The sequence below is a fragment of the Sander lucioperca genome, chromosome 17 (assembly GCF_008315115.2).
Source record: "Sander lucioperca isolate FBNREF2018 chromosome 17, SLUC_FBN_1.2, whole genome shotgun sequence".
Lineage (NCBI taxonomy): Eukaryota > Metazoa > Chordata > Actinopteri > Perciformes > Percidae > Sander > Sander lucioperca.
The window spans coordinates 24162405-24182711 of NC_050189.1; the positions used below are offsets into that span (position 1 = coordinate 24162405).

Below are 20307 nucleotides of genomic sequence, written 5' to 3' on the forward strand. Positions count from 1 at the left end.
GATGGAGACGAGAAACAATATGAGGCGGGAGATTGGGTTTACTGCTGTGTGGCTGCTTTTTATTTCCTGATTAATAGCTAACACACAAAGATCCACTAACTGCCATTGTTATGGACCATGCAGAGACTGTATCAACTGAGGGAGCACTTAAAACAGAAGTGAAGGCAGAATTACAAAGCAGAACATATATCCAAGACTCAACAAAACTGAACCCTGTCTGACAGGACAAGTCAGGGTCCACAACAGCTGCAGTATATGATGCTCTCTCAATTCACAATTTTAACAAGATTAGGAGTCTACTGCAGGGGCGTTTCTAGGACTTGAGTAGGTTCGGGGCTTAGCCCGGACCCATTTAAATAAACTGAATGCCATGCAAAACGGCAATTGGCTTGCCCAGCTTGTTAATAGCCAGTGTATGTTCATTTCAGCTTCCAGTTTGTAGATGTAATTTAGATGGCACCAACATTTGGCCTAATCATAACTGGCCTGCCAACCCAAAAGGACAGGGTTTTGTTTCCAGATTTGTGTGGTGACTTATGATGGGGGGGGGGGGGGTCTGGGGGTTCACCCCCTGAAAATTTTGAGCATTAAAACACTTCATTTCCTGCATTCAGGTGAATTTGTATGCACCTATTTCTACCTTTTTCTGAATCAATAAGCTGCAAATATCTTCATGTAAAGGGAAACATAGATTACAATCCAAATATAAAAATGGAAAATATTGCAGTAAGGCTCTCAGGCATTCTGTATTGCTTTCAACTATTTATTCTCCTCTGTGATATTTTGAGAAAAATAAAGTTATAATAGGCTATTACAAGAATAAAGTCACTATATTTCAGAAAATAATCTACCTGCACCATAGTCTGCTGTGCAATACGTGATTGCTCTGCTGATACGGTAGATCTCAGACCTTCTGACAGACAAAGAGCCCCGTTTTGGGTTTCTGGTCTCTGAATGAGACGTTTAGGGAAGAGGCTGTACGCTGCTCTACATCGAAGGTGGAAAACCGAAACTACTGCAGAAATACACGGAACACAAACGCGTCATAGCAGAGCGCGTCCATTACAAACCTGAAGCTGCGCAGCTTTTTACAGCAAGAGTGGACACTAAGCGGTCTGCTTCAGAGCTCCGTGTGTTTGAGTCTGAAGTTGCCATAGGCTACTGACAGCAAATAAAAACTTATTCTATAGAATAGATTATTTTTGGTTGTCATTGTTGACATGACGTTGACGTGTCAACCTGCAGGAAAAGTCGTTGGTACGATTCATCCTCTGAGGACAGTGAATGTCTGTACAAAGTTTTATGACAATCCATCCCATAGCAGAGATATATTTAAGTCCAGACAGAGGTAGAGGAGCGACCGTCCAAGAGATATTGAGTCAATTTAAAAATGTGTATTAGGGGTGTAACGGTACGTGTATTCGTACCGGACCGTTTCGGTACAGGGCTTTCGGTACGGTGCACGTGTGCACCGAACGGCCGAACACAATCTTTTGTGTGCGGCACATAGGTCAATTTTCGTGTTTTCACACGAACATATTAAGTGGCGGAAGTCTCCGCGTTCAGCGCAAATCCCGCCCTGCAGCTGATTCTAAAGTTTTCATTGGTCATGTCAATATGTCAATCACTGTGCAGATTGCCTACACCAAACACTGATCTCTAAACCTACCCGCCGTCACTGTAACCTAAACCAATGAAATCGACTGCAGGGCGGGATTTCCGCTGAAGTGGTTTGGGGAAAAAAATAAAAATCACACACCGCGTGCTGTACAACAACATACACGGCACGCTTTAGCCCAGCCTCTCGCTAGCTAGCGTCATGGCCAATGCAGACAAGCCCATAGACAGTACGGACAAGCCGGAGCTTGAAGAGCCACCCATATCATTAAGGTCTCCTGTTTGGGAACGCTTCGGTTTCCCAGTGAAATACGTCAACGGACAAAGACTAGTCGATAAGACGAAAGCAGTGTGCCGACGTTGCTCAGGAATGATCGGGTATGTTTCTGGCAACACTTCAAACTTGTTAACGCACTTGAAAAGGCATCACGCGAGTGTGAACATCACTACTACAAGGAAAAAAAAACAACCGTAATTCAAACGCAGCTCCCGTTGGCATTTAAACAGACCTTTGCTGGTAATTCCGATCGGGCCAACGCAATAACGAAAGCAATTGGTGTTTTTATAGCAGCTGATCTACGACCATACTCGGTTGTTGACAAGCTGGGATTGATAATGCTGCACTGTAATCCATAGTTATTTATTTATATTTTTCATTATATTTTATTATGTGATATTGGTTTGAGACAGAGTATTTTATTTAGTGGAGAACTTTGCAGCAGTAGTTTTCTTATTCTTTTTTTATTTTATATATATTTTATTTATTATATTTTATTAAAAAGTGTTTTAAAAAGTGTAAACAAATTGTTAAAAAAAAGTTTATAGTAGTAAACAACCTGCAGTTTAATGTTTGCATTTCTTTCCCTTACTGTACCGAAAATGAACCGAACCGTGACTTTAAAACCGTGGTACGTACCGAACCGTGATTTTTGCGTACCGTTACACCCGTAATGTGTATACTATAAAAAATTTGATGAATGCATCAAAAGGTGGATTTATTTAAATTATACATACAACATAATTGTATTTACAAAAATGCCTACATGTGCTTGAACAATTGCTTAGGCTCAAAGAGAGAGAAAGAGCTAATTGAACTATGTAATTGGAGATCCTTCTAATAGGGAGAAGGTACCTTAAGGGGATGATTAGGCTTTTTATTATCTCAGAACCTTTTAAATCATTTTCATTACAGAACACAAGATGCTAATTAATGCTAAGAATTACATTAGCAGTATTTGTGCTCAGCTGATGTAAATATTCTAACTTAATTTACAGTGACTAACGGCCATGTTGAATTCATGTCCTAGCATACAGAAACTATTTTACCGTCTGCGTAACATTCAAAATGGCATGTGCAAGAGAAATATGTTCCACATTATTACAGTATTCAAATGGGAGGCCTGCTACAGGATGTACAGTAGGTGCAACATTAAAGCAGCCATATTATGCTCATTTTCAGGTTCATAATTGTATTTTAAAGGTTGTACCAGAATAGGTTTACATGGTTTAATTTTCAAAAAACACCATATTTGTGTTGTACTGCAGTGCTCTCTCTCACTGCTGCAGATCCTCTTTTCACCTGGTCTCTGTTTTAGCTACAGAGTGAGACCTCTTTTTTTCTTCTTCTTCTTCTGTACTATCTTTGATTGCACTGCACATGCCCAGTAGCTCAGATGTAGATCATGTCAGCTAGCTAGCTCCATAGACAGTAAAAGAAAGGCTGTTTCTACAACTTTGGTCAGTTACAAGGCAGGATTAGCTGGGAGACTTCTAAATGAGGGCGCACATGTAAGTAGTTCTTTTGTAGATTATGGTGAACTTGTGTGTGTTGTAGCAGTGCTTTGCTATTGAGAACAAGGTAGCATGCTACCGTTAGCATGCTAGCATTAGCCATAGCGTTAGCATGCTAACGCTACGAGATAATGGTTGCGGTTAGCCTGCTCGTTTCGGCTTGTGACATCACAAGCCGTGCCGATTTTGAACAGCTCACCCAGAGACTGAAGGCAGGACACATTCAGAAACTGTATCTCACTCTAAACAGCATGGGTGGATTTTTTTCAAAGTTTGTATGTGTGTGGAAGCACCAGAGACACAACATAACACCCCAAATCCCAGAAAAAGTGATTTTTTCATAATATGGGCACTTTAAATAACCTTCCTTGCTCAATATTTAAATCACAGTTGACATTACATCACAAGTGAAGTCATTCAGAGTCCCCAGGGAACAATTAGGATTTGGCATTTGGTCGCCTGTATTATTAACCAGCCCAGAGCAAAAAACACACTGGGCAAATCAAAGCACCAACCTCCCACTACTGTGGGAGAACTACCTTACTCTGCACCACAAGCTGGGACTTTTCTCCCTGAAAAACTTTAATTCACTTACTCTGCAGCTACACATGAACAATTTTAACACTAGGGGGGAACAACACTATTCTCTCTTGCAAAAAGCCATTTCCTGAATGACTGCCTTGAGGATGAGAAAATAAAACAACTTAGTCGCTGCCATGGGACTAGGCAAATTACACCCACCACCATGCAGTGCAAATGATCATTACCACTGTAATTATTGGAAGGCCATCAAGTTTGAAATTCATCAGTAGAAGTGGACTGCCAGTAAGCACTCCTAGAAGTACGCGGAAATGCATCACAAGGGGATTATGTGCCTGGCTAATGTCCTCTGTTTTACAGAAAGGTCCCATTCCCTCAACTAGTGGTTCATGGAAAAGAGTCCATGTTTCTTTGTAAACGAGCACTGTTTGCATGAGGTTTAATGTATGAATGACGTAGTAAATGTTACTAAATCTATTTGATGTTCTAACAGTCCTTTTAATAATTTAAATACTTAAATACTTTAGATACTTAACATTTTGCACCAATCCAGGCCTGTACACTCCAGTCTGAGTGTAATGAACTAGCACTATTCCTCCAAAATAGGTGCTGTTACTTAAGCAGTTCCATAATGTCAAACAAACACACAGCAAGGACAAATGCAGACAATTTATTCTGGCGAGTGACTCTGTTAGTGTTAAGACAGAGTTAACTGTCATAACAAAGCGTATATTGTGCCATGCTAAAAAGCTCTGCAGGCCAGCTGAGAGCCTTCTCTTTTCCATGACCTCATTTTCTTTGGTTTCTTGCAGGACGCCTGGTGTGGTTTGTTGACCCAATTTCTGCACAGTGTGCGTCTGCCGATAGACCGACAAGCACAAACTACAACAGTTACTTAAGAAGGATAGGCCTCGTCTACTGGGAGCACGGATACTCCTGATTTTTCCCTCAAGTGACAACAAATGGTAGTGGTGCCATTAGTGGAGCAGCAAATACAGAGGTTGACCTTAAGGCCGCTTTATGCTTCTGCGTCGACTCAACGGCGTACCGCCGCAGACCCCTCTGCGTCTGTGCCGGACCCTACGCCGTAGCCTGACGTGCACCTCTTGAAAAATGTAACTACATGTCGCAGCGACGCACGTCGCTCGGCCATGGCTTGGTAGCGTTGCATTTCCCCTGACTCATTTCCTGGTTCTCCTTCTCCATAAACAACATGAAATCAAGGAGAGGGTTAACTTTTCCTGCTAAAGATTTCCCACCTTGGTCAGAAAACACAGGGGAGACACTTTGTTTCTCTCACTATCACTTTGGAGTCGGTACTCGCTCCGAAGCTAATCACCAACACTCTCTCACTTCTCCCTCACTCACACACACACACACACACACACACACACACACAACATGTATAAACATCAGGCCACTTATGTAGGCTACGGCGAAAGCGCTGCGTGGAGCCTCCGTGGAACCATAAAACTGCCTTTAATGTGTAGCTGCATGGGTAAGAAATTCCCAACCTTGTTCTCTGTGAAAGTAAGAAAACCCTAGAAGTGCCATTTAAAGCTATAGTGTATAGTTTCTGTCGCCCCATGAGGAATTTTAAGTAATGACAACAAAACTGTCGACGCACCATCCCCACTCCTCCACGCAGTTGCTAGTAGCCAAGCCGGACATGGAGGATTAAAAAAACATGGACTGTTCAGAAGAGGTAATTATCTTCACTCAAGTTTCTGCGCTCAAAACTCGTCGGACAACATAATTTTCTGAACATAGCCATACTGAGAAATACAGAGAGAGTTGTGTGGAGCTGATAGTCTTAATTAGCTTTGTAGCAACTCATTTGGCAATGGCTTGAATGTAACGGACGTTCATGAATATCAAAACATTATGCACTAAAGCTTTAAAAAGAATGTTCAGAATGCGGTAAATGCTAACAAGGAACTAACAAGACACAACCAACAATTCTCAGTTGTACTGTGAGAAAGGGATCTTCACTCTTTCACAGCATTAAGAAAAGTAATTATCTGAGGTTGATCTTGGCGCAAGGCACTGGCTGGTGTTTCAAGGGAAACTGATCGAATGCATTTCAGTCCGACCAAAAACTATGCTGTACTTGCCATACAATACATACCATAATTTTCATACTGGTAAATCTTTTTTTTTCTTTCAGCACCCTTCTTAAAGGAATTCAGCCATGTTAGTGCCATAAGACTTGGGTAGTAATGTTGGTCAGTCCGCCACTTTGGTCCATACTGAAATATCCCAATTACCATTGCAAGGTAATTTTGTACACATTCATGGTTCCCGGAGGATTAAGTGTATCGACTTCGGTGACACCGACTCTTGTGCCACTAGCAGGGAAAAATATCCCACTTATCCACTGAAATATCCCAACATCTCTTGGATGGATCGGCACAAAAATGTACTGAATACATTTCAGTACTTTGGTTCACTGACGATGTATCTTAATGACTTTGTTGATCCCCTAAATTCCCCTCTACTTGATGGATTGCAATGTAATTTGGCCCAGACCTTCATGTTACCCTCAGGATAAATTGTAATAACAAAAGTTGAATTAGTCCGATACTTTATGATCAAATACCTGCACAACTAGGCCTACTAGCATTCCCAGCCTCAGCTAGACTACGTAACATGGTAATCTAAGATACATATGGCCAACCTTACACCTTATAAACATTAGGATATTAATACCATCGTCAATGTAAGCATGTTAGCATGCTGAATAGTATGGATATAAGAAAGCAGTCGAGGCCAGCTTTTCGAAACACACATTTTGATCCATACCAAAAAAGTGTAAAATAACTGAACATTGTTACATAACTGAAATAGAGGTGGGAAAAAAAAAACAATATAGAAAAGTATTGCAATATTTTCCATAACAATACTGTATCGATACACGGACGCCAAGTATCAATCTTTTATTATATAAATTGCACATGCAAATCAAACTTTTTGGTACTAGAATAATAAAATCAATTGCAGCTGAGTTTTTTTTCTGGTGCGGTTAACAGTGACAGCCAGCATATACAGTATGATACAAAGTTTTCATTTGGGGACATAATTAATTAAAGTTGAAAAAAGGTAATAAATTGCAATATATCGCAGAATATCACAATATGTTTAAAATTGCATATCATCGTATTGTGACATAAGTATCGTGGGGCCTCTGGTGATTTACCCCTAAACTGAAATATTAAGTTTGGTCTCCTCATTTTGTATTGTTATTAACGTTTCAGTAAACGCTAATAAAAAGGGGTATTGTAGTGGTTTAGTTACTGTCAAAAATGTCCAGGTTCAACAGTCCAGCTGCAGCAGACTCCAGTCTGTTCAACAGATTTCTGCTTGTGTGTCACAGGAGCACGTTTTTTATTCTGTTGCAACCTACCAGACTCAAGCTGTAAAATATAACATTCTCTGGCATTTCGGACAGAGCTTCCACCTTCAGCCATCTGTCTCTGTCTCTAGTCCTGTATGCGCAGTCCCTATCTGCCCCTTCCACCGTTTCTCCTGCTAATTACTCTTCCCTTTCTCTCTCAACTTCTCTATTGTCTCAAATGTCTCACTCCCCGTCTTCTATTCTTCAACTTCCACCATGTATCTGCTCACAAATGTCCCTCTTGGCTGCAGTAATCTGCATTGCTGCACTAAAGAGGATGCTTCCGCTTCCACAGTATCTAACCCTGCTCACTAATACACAGGCTCAACTGCAGGTTATTGGCACATTAAACTGTGGAGAGTATTCAAATGGCAATAGCATTAAAACCCCCTCGAAGGCAGGACTCTCTCAAAGACTCCCAGAATATGATTTGTATTTTAACTGCATTTCTGACTTTAAAAGTCTTCCATTTCACATTATAACTTGTGCTTTAATCTTTCCTGCTCAGTTTGTCAGCTCTTGCCATTTCTTTTCCCAATGAAGTGTAGCAACAGTGAACAACTCCATTTGTATCAGTGTGTACATCAGAGTGCAGGACAGCTAGTGAGGAGATAATGTACACTCAGGCCAGCCTACTGTATCTCTTCTATTACCTGGGTGGTATTTTGCCTTCCTAATGAGGTTGCAAAGTTACCATTACCGGTATTTAATCATTCATCTTTGACCGAGTATGAAGTGCAAAGTGATATGTATTCTTGAAAAAAGAGCTGTGATTACAGCTTAGGCAAATGTTAATAGAAAGCACAATCAACTGAGAGGATGTCAAGGTAAAACAAATTTTTTTTTAAACAATTTCTTTTTGACATTTTTATAAAAATGTCAACCCTGCATTGCTCAGGAAAGGAAATAAAGACAAAGTAGTAATAAGGTAAAACAAACTTATAGTAACACTCTAAATCACGCTCTTGTAAAATGACTATCCTCATTTAAATGGTGCTCGTTTATCATGATGTCACTTAACAAAATTGTAAATGTCCAATATCTTCCTGTCATAGAACTGTTTTTAGCCACTATCTTTACATAAGAAAATACAGAGCACATTACAACTGATAGCCAGCCAGACAGGTTAACAAGTTTAACTTGAGCTATTTAAGTTGACCTAAGCACCTTCACATTTGCCAACTGAGTTCCCTTTCATCCAAGAAGAATTGCACTTAATTTGGATTCTGATGCTTGTTAACCATGGTAACTGATTAGAAGAGAATAATCAATCTACCTTATCTTTTGAACATTACTAGTTTTGAACATTACTAGTAATAACTATTTTAAAGTCTATAATGGAAAAACTGAGGAACTGCCAAGTATAATTGCTAGAGTAAACACACTCCTTTAAAAATGTATTATTCAGTGAAATCTTTGCCAAAAACTATCCGAAACCCACCAAAATTACCATTGGCTTGCAAGATTGCATCACAAAATGGCATGTAAAATGACAACAGCCTTATCACGCTGTCATTTGGGACCAATCTGCAGACACGTGCACTGTTGGATCCATTTTCTGTTTCTTTTCACAGTGGCAGGTTGATGCAGCCAACTGGGGCAGTGCCCACACCTTGTGCTATACTTATCATTGCAAATGCTGCATTGGTGTCAAAGTAATTTTATAATAGATTGTGAAAAAGACATCCTAAGCTGGTCTGTAGTATTGCCTAGTAACGTAGGTTTTTAATGAGAAGCAATAAAAACCTTGGCCACTGGCATTTTCAATCTTTTTTATTGGGAACCCACTACACCAGCCCAAAACACTGCTTTATTACACTACTTTCTTTATATTTCTAGATGCTTGAAGTTAAAATTTCTGTAGCTGGCCACTTTTGCTCATGGTACAGTTCTTTGAAAGATCCTTTTCTGCGTGTGTGAGGTTTTTTTTTTCCACAACAAGACCTATACAAAGCCAAGTGATTAGAAAAGCTAGGTAAAAAATGTAATCAACTTGGTATAGATTAGGCATGTAATGTGTTATTTTGATGAGGTGCATGTACACATGTTACAGGTTACTTTAAAATGACTCAAGGCATTAATACATCCAGAAATCCCTTACTGTAATCGGTCGGAGATGCTTATCCTTCAGGTTGAACATTAAATACATCACACCTTTTCAGAAGCTATCTCAGGGGGAGATATGAATGAATTTGCATGGTCTTTCAGGCCTGGCAATGAACCTTTGCCTGGTGCTTGGATGCTGTCTGACAAACAGGCAGGGGAGATAAATTAGACCATGACAGGGACAGGTGTGTTAAAGTCGAGTGACACAGACACAAGAAAGTCACTTCTGCCCTGCGGCAGCCAAAGGCTTACGAGGTTTCACTGTACCGGGTATCAATCAGGAGGGCCTATTTATAGCGGGCCCAGGCCGCTGCTAGAATACAAACACTTGACTGAAGTAGGTTACCGGCAAACGCCTGTATCACCAGCAGACAAGAGGACAAAGGAGGATGTGTGAGGAACAGAAGGAAGCCAGGTGTAGAATAATATATGCAGAAGCAGTTGATGATTAATGACATTCACAACTTCACACCAACTCTTCCAAAACTAATGTTGTAGTCTATAGCTAGAATAGGAGCCCAATGGTGTCATTCCAACTCCATTTAATAGGAAACAAAGTCACCTGGAAGACAGTTTGATGTTCAGATTTCTTAGCTGCAAGTAACTTCTATTTTCCATCAGCTTTTTTTTTTTTAAATTAAATCCTCCGCAAGAGCAAACGTGACATATTACACTGTCCAAAACCCAAAGATAATTAACTAAGACAACAATCTCACCACAAGGTCCATAGCTGTTCTATGGACCTAGGTTAGTAGCTGTTCTAGAGCTTTCACATCCATAGCACGATCTTTATCGGCATATGCTCAGTTGTCATGGAACCGTTTTATGGTTTTGGTTTTTTGGTTTCAGAACTAAAGCAGTCCATATGCTCACATGTGGCTTTCTCTCAGAAACAAAGAGTTACCAAGTTTGTGGAAGAACACCTGCATGTGGCTACCAATGTATATTTAATGATGTGTAGAATGATTTCCTGGTATAGCCTTGAACAAGGACCAGGCTTGGTTACAGCGATGACCGGCGCACAGTCACATGTTGAACCACCCGGCATCTCAGTTAGCTGTATCCAATTGACAGGATGGAGTATGAGTGTTGTCTGTCAACAGGCTACTTTAGGATGTTTTACAAACAACATGGCGCCTATTCTCAGACTAATCCCTGGCTGTTAGCTGCTAATCCCTGCTCATCAACAGAGGGGTGTGGGTCATAGCCATGTCTGAGAAAGAACGCCAGGCTCACTGTGGTGTGACATAATGGAAAGTGCTTCTCGAATCATTTGTCCTTCGTCTGGGTGATATTTGAGCCATTTATAGAATTGTTAGCCAGAGTATTATGCATCGCACAATGACCAGCAGAAAGCTTTTCTGCTGTTCCACATAGCACAAAGCATGATGATTATAAACGTATTTTGTACAATAAAAAAACATGAATTTTAATACATATTAAAATGCACTAATGGCCAGACATGACGTATCTCTGAAGTGTAATACAAAAACCATTGTATCCAACAGAATAGAACTAACCTGCTTTTAGATCTGAGGCTCTGCAGGTGAAATATATGCAAGCTCATAAGTATGCAAAGATGTTAAACACGCTGGCCACTGCATTTCAACAAATTTGCTCTCGTCATCTCAGAGCATTAGTTGTACAACCTGCAATATTTTCTCTCTGGCTGTCCCCAGTACTAGCTAATGCTATGAAAAAGATTAATGTCAGGGTAAGGTATCACTGTTGGAGCTTTTCCCCGCATTCTCTAGCAACCATGTTCACAACATTGAATCAAATGAATGACAGTAGGACACGTCTGCATCTCAGTCAGACAGCAGTCCCTGGGCAATCACTCTTCTTCCCCTCTCCTCTGAGCCGAGAGGCTGCATGCTGCCTCAACTTCCCCTCTAATCCATCATTGCCTTTTCCCATTTCCACATTAGATCTACAGAGGCCTGCACTCTTGACCAAGTGGGAAAATAGATTAAAATGAAAAGCAAGTTGCTCTATTGAAAGCAGACATATGACCTAAAACTTGTGGCCATATATTTTTCTTTTATTAAGAAAATCCTGCCTCCTACAAAATCACTGGAGAGAATGACACGCATCAAGGACACACACCCCAGGACTCTCTTAATGAGGTTGAACATTTTCTCCAAATTAGAGAATAATGGTGACTGGTACATTTCTCAAGGTTTAAGGGTCCTTTTAGCAATGTTTCTCATCATGATGTCGCACTGTTGGAAGCAGTTATCACACTGCGAGCAAACTCTCAACAATTATTTGTCAATTCAGTAAGGGAAGGCGGTGGGATTTAGACGCAAAGTTACCACAAATACATCATGATGTGTGTCAATTTTAAAAAGCCAGAGGTTGTAGTCCGACAACAAAAAATGGATTGAGGAACACATGCAACCTTGAATGTACAACTTCCTCACGAGGATTTATTACTGTTGACTTGGCCAAAACAGTACTGTAAGTAAATCAATTTCCAGAATTGAACCGGAACCGGAAAGCCAGTCTCATAGTGGTGGAATTCGTGCCTAGGTAAAGCTATGGAGAGTAGTGGGGCATGCAAGCGGATATATATAAGAAGAAACTGGTAAACAGCATGTCCAGATTGCATGTCTAAAGCTACAGTATGTTGATCTGGCACATACTGTATCTGAGGAAGGTATAAGCCAGTGTGTAAAGGTGTACTGGCTAAGGGGTGTATTACGTGGCACTGCACTGTAGATATTCCATTAAGCAATGTTTTGTTAGAATAAATGCATGTAGAATGAAATACCTACTTCTTCAACAGTAAAACAAACATAGGAGACCAAATAGCAAACTAATCAAATAGCTGTCGATCATGTCATCTGCAGAAAATATGTGTTCTTAACGTAACAAGAGAAAAATAGAACAAGTTGTCAAATCCTGCATGAGTGTTATTTGCTGCTGCTGAACACTGATATAACTACACTATGTCTTGAATGTTCAGTCAGGAAGCAGAATGTGAGGAAACCATATACACCTGTCATCATATTTTAGTATTGTGGCAAAGAGAAATATCTTAGCTACAGTGAGTGCATTCAGGGCCACTGAATTACTACTGCAGTGCAGACATTCACAGAATTTATGACAGTATCACTACCTAAGTGTAAAGAGGACACGTGATGTATTCCTTCGGAGGGGGGTGGGTGTGCTGTTAACAACTGCAGCAGCATTTACGCTGTCATTTTTAAAATCGGTCTACAGGCTTAGTGTTGTTCTTTTGGTGTTTTTCAGACCCTGCTGCAGCAAATTATATAGACATGATCAGTGATATGTACTATGTAATACTGCCATAACCAAATAAAATGATCGACTTTAAATTATTTTACATTAAAATTGACACATTTGTGCATCATTCAAGGCACTGCTGATAAACAGCTCTGAATGCAGCAATCAGTGTGTTATGTTAAGTCATTTATTTATTCTGTAGCTTGCTGCCCTCTCCTGGCAGTAAACATGAGGTACAGCGATGGATTTCTATCAGAAATGTGTATACAAAACAATTAAAAAAAAAAAAATACAGGTACATTGTATTCTTACATCAAATTGCCATATCATTTAAATACACTGAAAATAAAACTCAACTTAAAAATGTTAACAGTTGTATGTGAGTATGATACATGGGAACAGTAAAGTAAAGTGGTGCTTTAGACCCCCACATTGAGTAAAAACTTATTTTGTGTTACAACACAACTAATTCTCAACTGGTTACATTGTGGGACATACAGTGCATACAGTACTGTACGAATTATTTCCCTCATAGAGACAGCAGGAATTTCTAACATGTTCTCTCAGAGCAGAAGCCTGTCCTGTGGACACAACATGAGGCTTATGCATTTCTAGAATTACCTGCTTTAGTGAGCATGCTCATTTTCTGGAAACTGCTTCAACATCCAAAAGGAACCAACCTGGCAGGTTTATAGTGTGATAGCAAGCTGCGAGGTTATTCTGGGCAAGACAGGGAATAATATTACTAGTGTGTGACGCCAGCTGATGACGAGAACACCTACGGACAAACATATGCTACTGTAGGAATGCAGGCTTCAAATTTAATGTAATGTAGCTGTTGTATTATTATTACTGTGTAAATGTGTGCTCTCTAATTCATGGTTTTCTTGATGTCTTGATTAAATTCAGACATCAGAAAAAGAAAAATCCAAAAGTGACAGCAGTGCTCAGCAGATTGGCAAGTGAAAGTTCAAAATTAAATAAAAAATAGGAAACTCCATTGCTGCGATGTTATTGTAAAAAGTTATTTTCTTTCTTAGTACCACTTCCTGTTTAGCCAACTCGAGCAAAAACCTAAGGTGGTTTAAAAAAAATGCAGCCTGCCCTGGGATGGAGGCTGCATTCTAATGAAACAGAGAAAGGATTGAAAGTTGAAACTTGATGCTGTGTCTAATTCAAACGTGTCTCACAGAAACACCTGGGTCCCGGTGTGGCTCCAGCTGTGGCCGGCAGCTTGCATGTTAGGAGAGGGATAGATTGAAATGATAACTGTGCAGGTGCACATGCACACGCTAACACTCACACAAACGGGGAGAGGCCAAAGTACAAGAAGAGACTACACTGATTATGTGACCTAGAAACAGCACCTGCCCCTTGACACCAATCTAATCAATACCAAATAAGAAAAGTTCTCTTTTTCTAAGAAAAGGTGAATATGCATAATCTCGCTTCTCTTATTCATGAAAAACAGCTGTCTTAGAGTCCTTCTGTTGTTGTTTTTCCCCTGCAGAAAAATCTTCACTGCAGATGTTATTTAGTCCCTATGGCGACATCCATGACTGTTGAATAGCATCCTAAATCATACCCAAAACACAAGCCATTTATCTGACAAGCCATATCAATGCAGAACACCTGCCAATTACAAAAAGCACCAGATTTTATGGTAATGCTTGACATATCACTGAGCTATAAAACAATAATGGCAACTGAGCAAGTGTCACTAATAAACAGCAGCAATCAAAATAGATGAAGAAAGAAACTGCAATCTCCTAACTTTTACTGCAGCCAAATAAACACTCAATATATAACAAAAAACTGAAGACAAATGAAGTGCATACATCACTAAGCAATACAGAAAAAGCCAAATTAAAGATCCTTCCCATTTTCATGATCCAAAACACATCTGTACCTACAGTTTGTGCCTAAATACCAAATTGAATAAAAAAATCATTTCACAAAAAAAGGCCATTAGACATGCTTCTTTTTAACAGGGGACAAAAATGCATTTAAATAATTTCCGTATTTGAGGAAAGGGGGCTTAATTCTAGCTCTAATGTATCTAAATGTGACGTAAAGGCCTTGAGCCAAAGACAGCCAAGTGTTTCCCCTCTGTATTTTACTGCCTGATGTGTTGCCTGTTCCAGTGGCAAAAATGTAGCTATAGATCCTATTATATAAGGCTATATGGCCTTTGTGAATATACACTCACCTAAAGGATTATTAGGAACACCTGTAAGATTTCTCGTTAATGCAATTATCTAATCAACCAATCACATGGCAGCTGCTTCAGTGCATTCAGGGGTGTTGTCAAGGTCTAGACAATCTCCTGAACTCCAAACTTAATGTCAGAATGGGAAAAGAAAGGTGATCTAAGCAACTTTGAGCATGGCATGGTTGTTGGTGCCAGACGGGCTGGTCTGAGTATTTCACAATCTGCTCAGTTACTGGGATTTTCACGCACAACCATTTCTAGGGTTTACAAAGAATGGTCTGAAAAAGGAAAAACATCCAGTATGCTGCAGTCCTGGGGGGCGAAAATGCCTTGTTGATGCTAGAGGTCAGAGGAGAATGGGCCAACTGATTCCAGCTGATAGAAGATCAACTTTGACTCAAATAATCACTTGTTACAACCGAGGTATGCAGCCAAGCATTTGTGAAGCCACAACACACACAACCTTGAGGCGGATGGGCTACACCAGCAGAAAACCCCACCGTGTACCACTCATCTCCACTAAAAATAGGAAAATGAGGCTACAATTTGTACGAGCTCACCAAAATTGGACAGTTGAAGACTGTAAAAATGTTGCCTGGTCTGATGAGTCTTGATTTCTGTTGAGACATTCAGATGGTAGAGTCAGAATTTGGCGTAAACAGAATGAGAACATGGATCCGTCATGCCTTGTTACCACTGGGCAGGCTGGTGGTGGTGGTGGTGTAATGTTGTGGGGGATGTTTTCTTGGCACACTTTAGGCCCCTTAGTACCAATTGGGCATCGTTTAAATGCCACAGCCTACCTAAGCATTGTTTCTGACCATGTCCATCCCTTTATGACCACCATGTACCCATCCTCTGATGGCTACTTCCAGCAGGATAATGCACCATGTCACAAAGCTTGAATCATTTCAAACTGGTTTCTTGGACATGTCAATGAGTTCACTGTACTAAAATGGCCCCCACAGTCACCAGATCTCAAACCAATAGAACATCTTTGGGATGTGGTGGAACAGGAGCTTTGTGCCCTGGATGTGCATCCCACAAATCTCCATCAACTACAAGATGCTATCCTATCAATATGGGCCAACATCTCTAGAGAATGCTTCCAGCACCTTGTTGAATCAATGAGACGGAGAATTAAGGCAGTTCTGAAGGTGAAACAGGGTCAAACATGCTATTAGTAGGGTGTTCCTAATAATCCTTTAGGTGAGCATATAACCCAATCAGTAATCAATAATGATCTAGGTTTAAAAGAGAGAGTTAATTTACTGGAGCTGTCTAGCGTGACTCGCGGTGCAATCCGTTCTGATCATTTGTCACTTCAGGAAAATCCTAAATTCTGGTGTTCCAATAAAGGTGAAAGGATAACTGAGCAATCCCACATTATGTGTTTTAAATGTTGTTGACAACCTGAGCGTTTTTTGGACATGGAGTACATTCTGGACTCGGGTGCTTTTGCTCCATTTTGTCTAGTCAGAACTCAGGTTAACAGTACAGTTGATACGTGCATAGTGTTACTGTTAAATCCAATCTCAAAAGTGTAATTAGATTAGTTTTTTTTTTTTTTTTTTTTTTTTTTTTTTTAAACAGTCTTTTAAGTGCACACTGTACTTATATTTCCAGGACTTAGTTCTCCAGTTTTGGTAACAGCTTTCTCTTGTTTGGGTAACTTTTTGTTTGCTTATTAAGTGTGGTGCATGCTATTTTCCACTTGTTTTGTCATGCATTCTTTTTCTTTCTTATTCATATGTGATAATTCATTATAGGCCTGACAGCATAGCTGCTATCTGTAGTCAAAGATCTGTGTTTTTTTGTACCTTTTTGTTTTGGGGAGGCCCAGGTGATGATGCGTCGCACCAGGCAGCAGTTGAGCAGGACTTTCTTGGAGAAGCCGTTGTCTTTACGGAAATGCTGCAGGTCCTCCCTCCACTGGGTCCTCTTGGTTGGTGTACACATGGCTGGAACTTCTCTATTTTTAAATATAGTGCGTTTGTGGCATTATTTGTAAGGAGGTAACTTAAGTAAATTCTGTACAGATACAGGCCTAATTATTTGGGTACTTCTAAAAGGGCTGCGGGTTAACAGTAAATATAATTCTAAAATGTAACACACAGGTGATGATTATTAGCCTCATAATTCAAATGACAACCCCTTACCAGCCTTTAGTAAACATTCAAACACACAAATACAGCCACTGCAGCAGGCAAAACAAACCAAGCCAAGTTTAAGGCAATACACCTGAGAACCTATGCTAATTTCCTATGTCTTTGCCCCCAGGCATGCATGGCCATAATAAAATGCAAGACATTTCAGCGTGCCCTTTTGGAGCTGGATAATGCTTGTTTTATGTGTCCTGAGCGGTTTCAAGAAGGACATTTTTCGAGCTATTTCAGGACTAGCGGTGGTAAAAGCAAATATACCAAGTAAATTGCAATGATCCTTTGCCTACAATCTGACTCATACTAATACATTTTCAAATTAAACCAGCAAACATCCTGATTGTCTCCAGATAACCATCCTAGAGTAAAATCAAACTTTTATGACATTACTAAATAAAAGCGATACTATCTCATTTAGCTCTACGATTACAAACCCCCCCCTCTGAAGGATCCATTTCAAGAGCAAAAGTTTCAAACCTCAACAGATCATTAGCTGCTCTGACTGTAGGGCTTTTGGTTTGCTCTCAGATGGCAAATTTATATCCTTCAGTGCACAGAATTTGAGGTCCAGTGCGAGGGCTAACTGCTATCAATTGTCCCTCTGAGCAGAATCTTACCTTGCAGGATAAAACACAATGTGCACGCTCTCTCTGCTTCCTCAGGCTGCAAGTGATCCTCAGGTTTCACACAAGCACTTTCCCTTTCCTGAGCTGATCAACAGAGTGTGAAAGGGAGTGGGAGGAGGAGGAGGATGAGGAGGATGAGCAAGGAGCGCTCTGTGAAGCAGAGAGAGAGAATTAGTGAGAGAGAACTGCTGGAAGACACTATGGATTGTGCTTCAAGTTAGATGACCATGTGTGTGTTTTTATTCAAGTATCAGAGGAAGGGGGATAGTCAAAGATGCTGGTGGCTCTGCATTTACAGTGGATCCCTTTGACCGTGCTCCTTGAGCCTCTTAAAAAGCATGAAAGCCGTCAACACACAAACATATCGACTGCTCATTCTCTGACCACGTAACTCCTGATTTACATCAAAGTTTTGCCAATTTTAGACTGTATTTTATTTAGTCTTTTGTTAAATGAAAAAGGGGTTTTGTAGAAAAACATGTTTTATCAAAGGGTGTCCGTACTGAAACCCGGGTAAAAAAATCATATCTGCACTATATCACAAAAGACTAGTATTGTGCGATATAGCCATGTTAGTGGCTCTTTTAGGCTGTATTTAGGCACAGCAGCGCTTTGAGTTAATGCCAATATCAGCATACTAACATACTAATTATCACAATCCCAAAATGTAGATGTTCACCTTCTTAGTTTAGTGTGTTAGCATGAACAGCCTGATACTAATTCCATTCTTCCGAAAAGCAAGAATACAGCCTCTGAGTACAGCAAGGGGAAGGAAAAAATATTGGAGAAAAAAAAGAACAGGGAAGAAAAGTTCTGAGAAGATGATCTGTTTTCACCGCCATACTATTCCCACCCACTACAGGTTCCAGGACGACAGCAGTTACAAAGACCAACAGATGTGCTACAAGTTAAAGCACCGCAGCATGCATACACTCAGCTGAGATGCCTGTGAATCAGAAATATCATTCAAATTGCCAGCTCCAGGAGCATTGTACGGTACAGTACTTCTGATCTCGGTGTGTGCTAAATTCTTTTCATCATTTTAATTAACAAGTCAGCCATTAATGTCAGAGACTTACACTGTTATTACTAGTCTTGCATTGCCAGACCTTCCTCCACAGTGCTGCGGAGGAGGGTCTGGCTAGTCCACACAGCATTCTGGGAAGGGAGAAAAACGTGCTCTGGTCTTTAAACCAGTCACAATCGTCTTTACTATTTTTATTTAATCGCCGGACACAATGACGGTGCCTCTGCAAAATAGCCTCGGGAAGGAACTTGTTTTGTTGGAACGTGCACGTAGAGAGGCAAGCTCTGGAATTAAAATGGCTGTTGAGTGTGTGATACAAATTTGACTCAAAAAAAATGTGATTGATTTTCCCCCAAATCGACTGAATTTTAGAATGCCAACACACACACAAAATGGAAGGTGAGGGACGCCTCCGGCGGCACCGGAACAGTCCAAAATGACATGTCGTCGATACAGATAAAAATGATGTGGCAGATCAGTCTAACTGGAGGGCATATCTATGTATTTCTGAACTCCTTTCAAAACTCTGTCCTTGTAGGTGTTTGGTTGAAGATGATGCATACCACAGCACAGCCATTATAGCATAGACTTTCTTACCCTGAATTTACTACCACAGTGTTAATGTCTTCCAGAATACATTGGCAGTGGAATTTTTGTCAGGCCTGCTCAAAGCAATTCTTTCATTTATGTTACGACATACAGTGTCATTAATTTACATACAATCATATGTAAATGACCTGTCCCTGGTCTACGGCCAAATGGGCTTAAGCTTACATTTTAATGTGCATAACATTAATTGTTGTGCAGTGATAGATGTCTATGCTTTAGGGGAGAAAGCATAGCTAAATCTAATTGCTTCCCCTGAGACGAGCAAGGCCTGTACTGTACCTGAGAAGACAAAGGGGGGCCCTGGACACAGAGCTGGGAATAGAGCCATCCTTTCCCAGCAGGCCGAGACACGCGCCTGATCGCCTGATTCTGTGGTAACACTTGTTGAGGTACGTCCACATCCTAAGGGGGGAGAGCTTGAATGCTTTGTCCCCAATATTTTGAATAATTTATATTCAAGAAGCCGTTGCAGCTTATTGATATTCAGGACCACTCAGTCAATTACTGATCAACTTCAATAGCGGATACAGTGGACTTTTGAGTCAACCCCAGGACGCCCAAGAGTTTATGCTACAATCAATATTTTGATAATAAGAATGAATTGAATGACTCCATGTATGTGAAAGGCTTCACTCATCGTAACGGACCCGCAGCGAATTATCATCCAACTTTGCAGTTCCCGTCATTTCAGCACAATGTTTTGGTTTAATGTCATCGCCATGTACTCTCCAGATGCAGCCGTTTTCAGCTAAAATCTCTGAAAAACCCAATGTAAACTACTTGTCCAGCACTAAAAAGAAAGACAGACAAAGTTAGCGACAAGCTGCTGAACATAGTGGAGCGTTTACTATAGCAGAAAGAAAGACCCAGACAGAGACCAGATGACATCTAAAAGAAGAGTGAATATTGCACTTAAGTTCATCAAATGAATGCTTATCTTACTCCATACGCTGGATGTGGATGTGTTGTCTTTA

The 20307-nt window shown here is 40.4% G+C and overlaps 1 protein-coding gene across 3 annotated transcripts in view; it reads right to left on the bottom strand.

The window, feature by feature from the left end:
• Positions 1 to 20307, bottom strand: part of kcnip4 (Kv channel interacting protein 4) — a 145197-nt gene that overhangs the window by 112130 nt on the left and 12760 nt on the right. Inside the window, exons 2-3 of one of the 3 annotated variants that reach the window (XM_035993633.1) lie at positions 17689 to 17847; positions 16730 to 16881 (exon numbers count right to left, since the gene is read on the bottom strand). The exons of 1 other annotated variant lie outside the window; for it this stretch is intronic. In XM_035993633.1, the coding sequence (XP_035849526.1) occupies positions 16730 to 16868 (139 nt within the window). In that variant the 5' untranslated portion in view covers positions 16869 to 16881; positions 17689 to 17847. Of the gene's footprint in view, positions 1 to 16729; positions 16882 to 17548; positions 17662 to 17688; positions 17848 to 20307 lie in introns of those variants that run through there. One more of the 3 variants, XM_035993634.1, reaches the window with a different exon arrangement.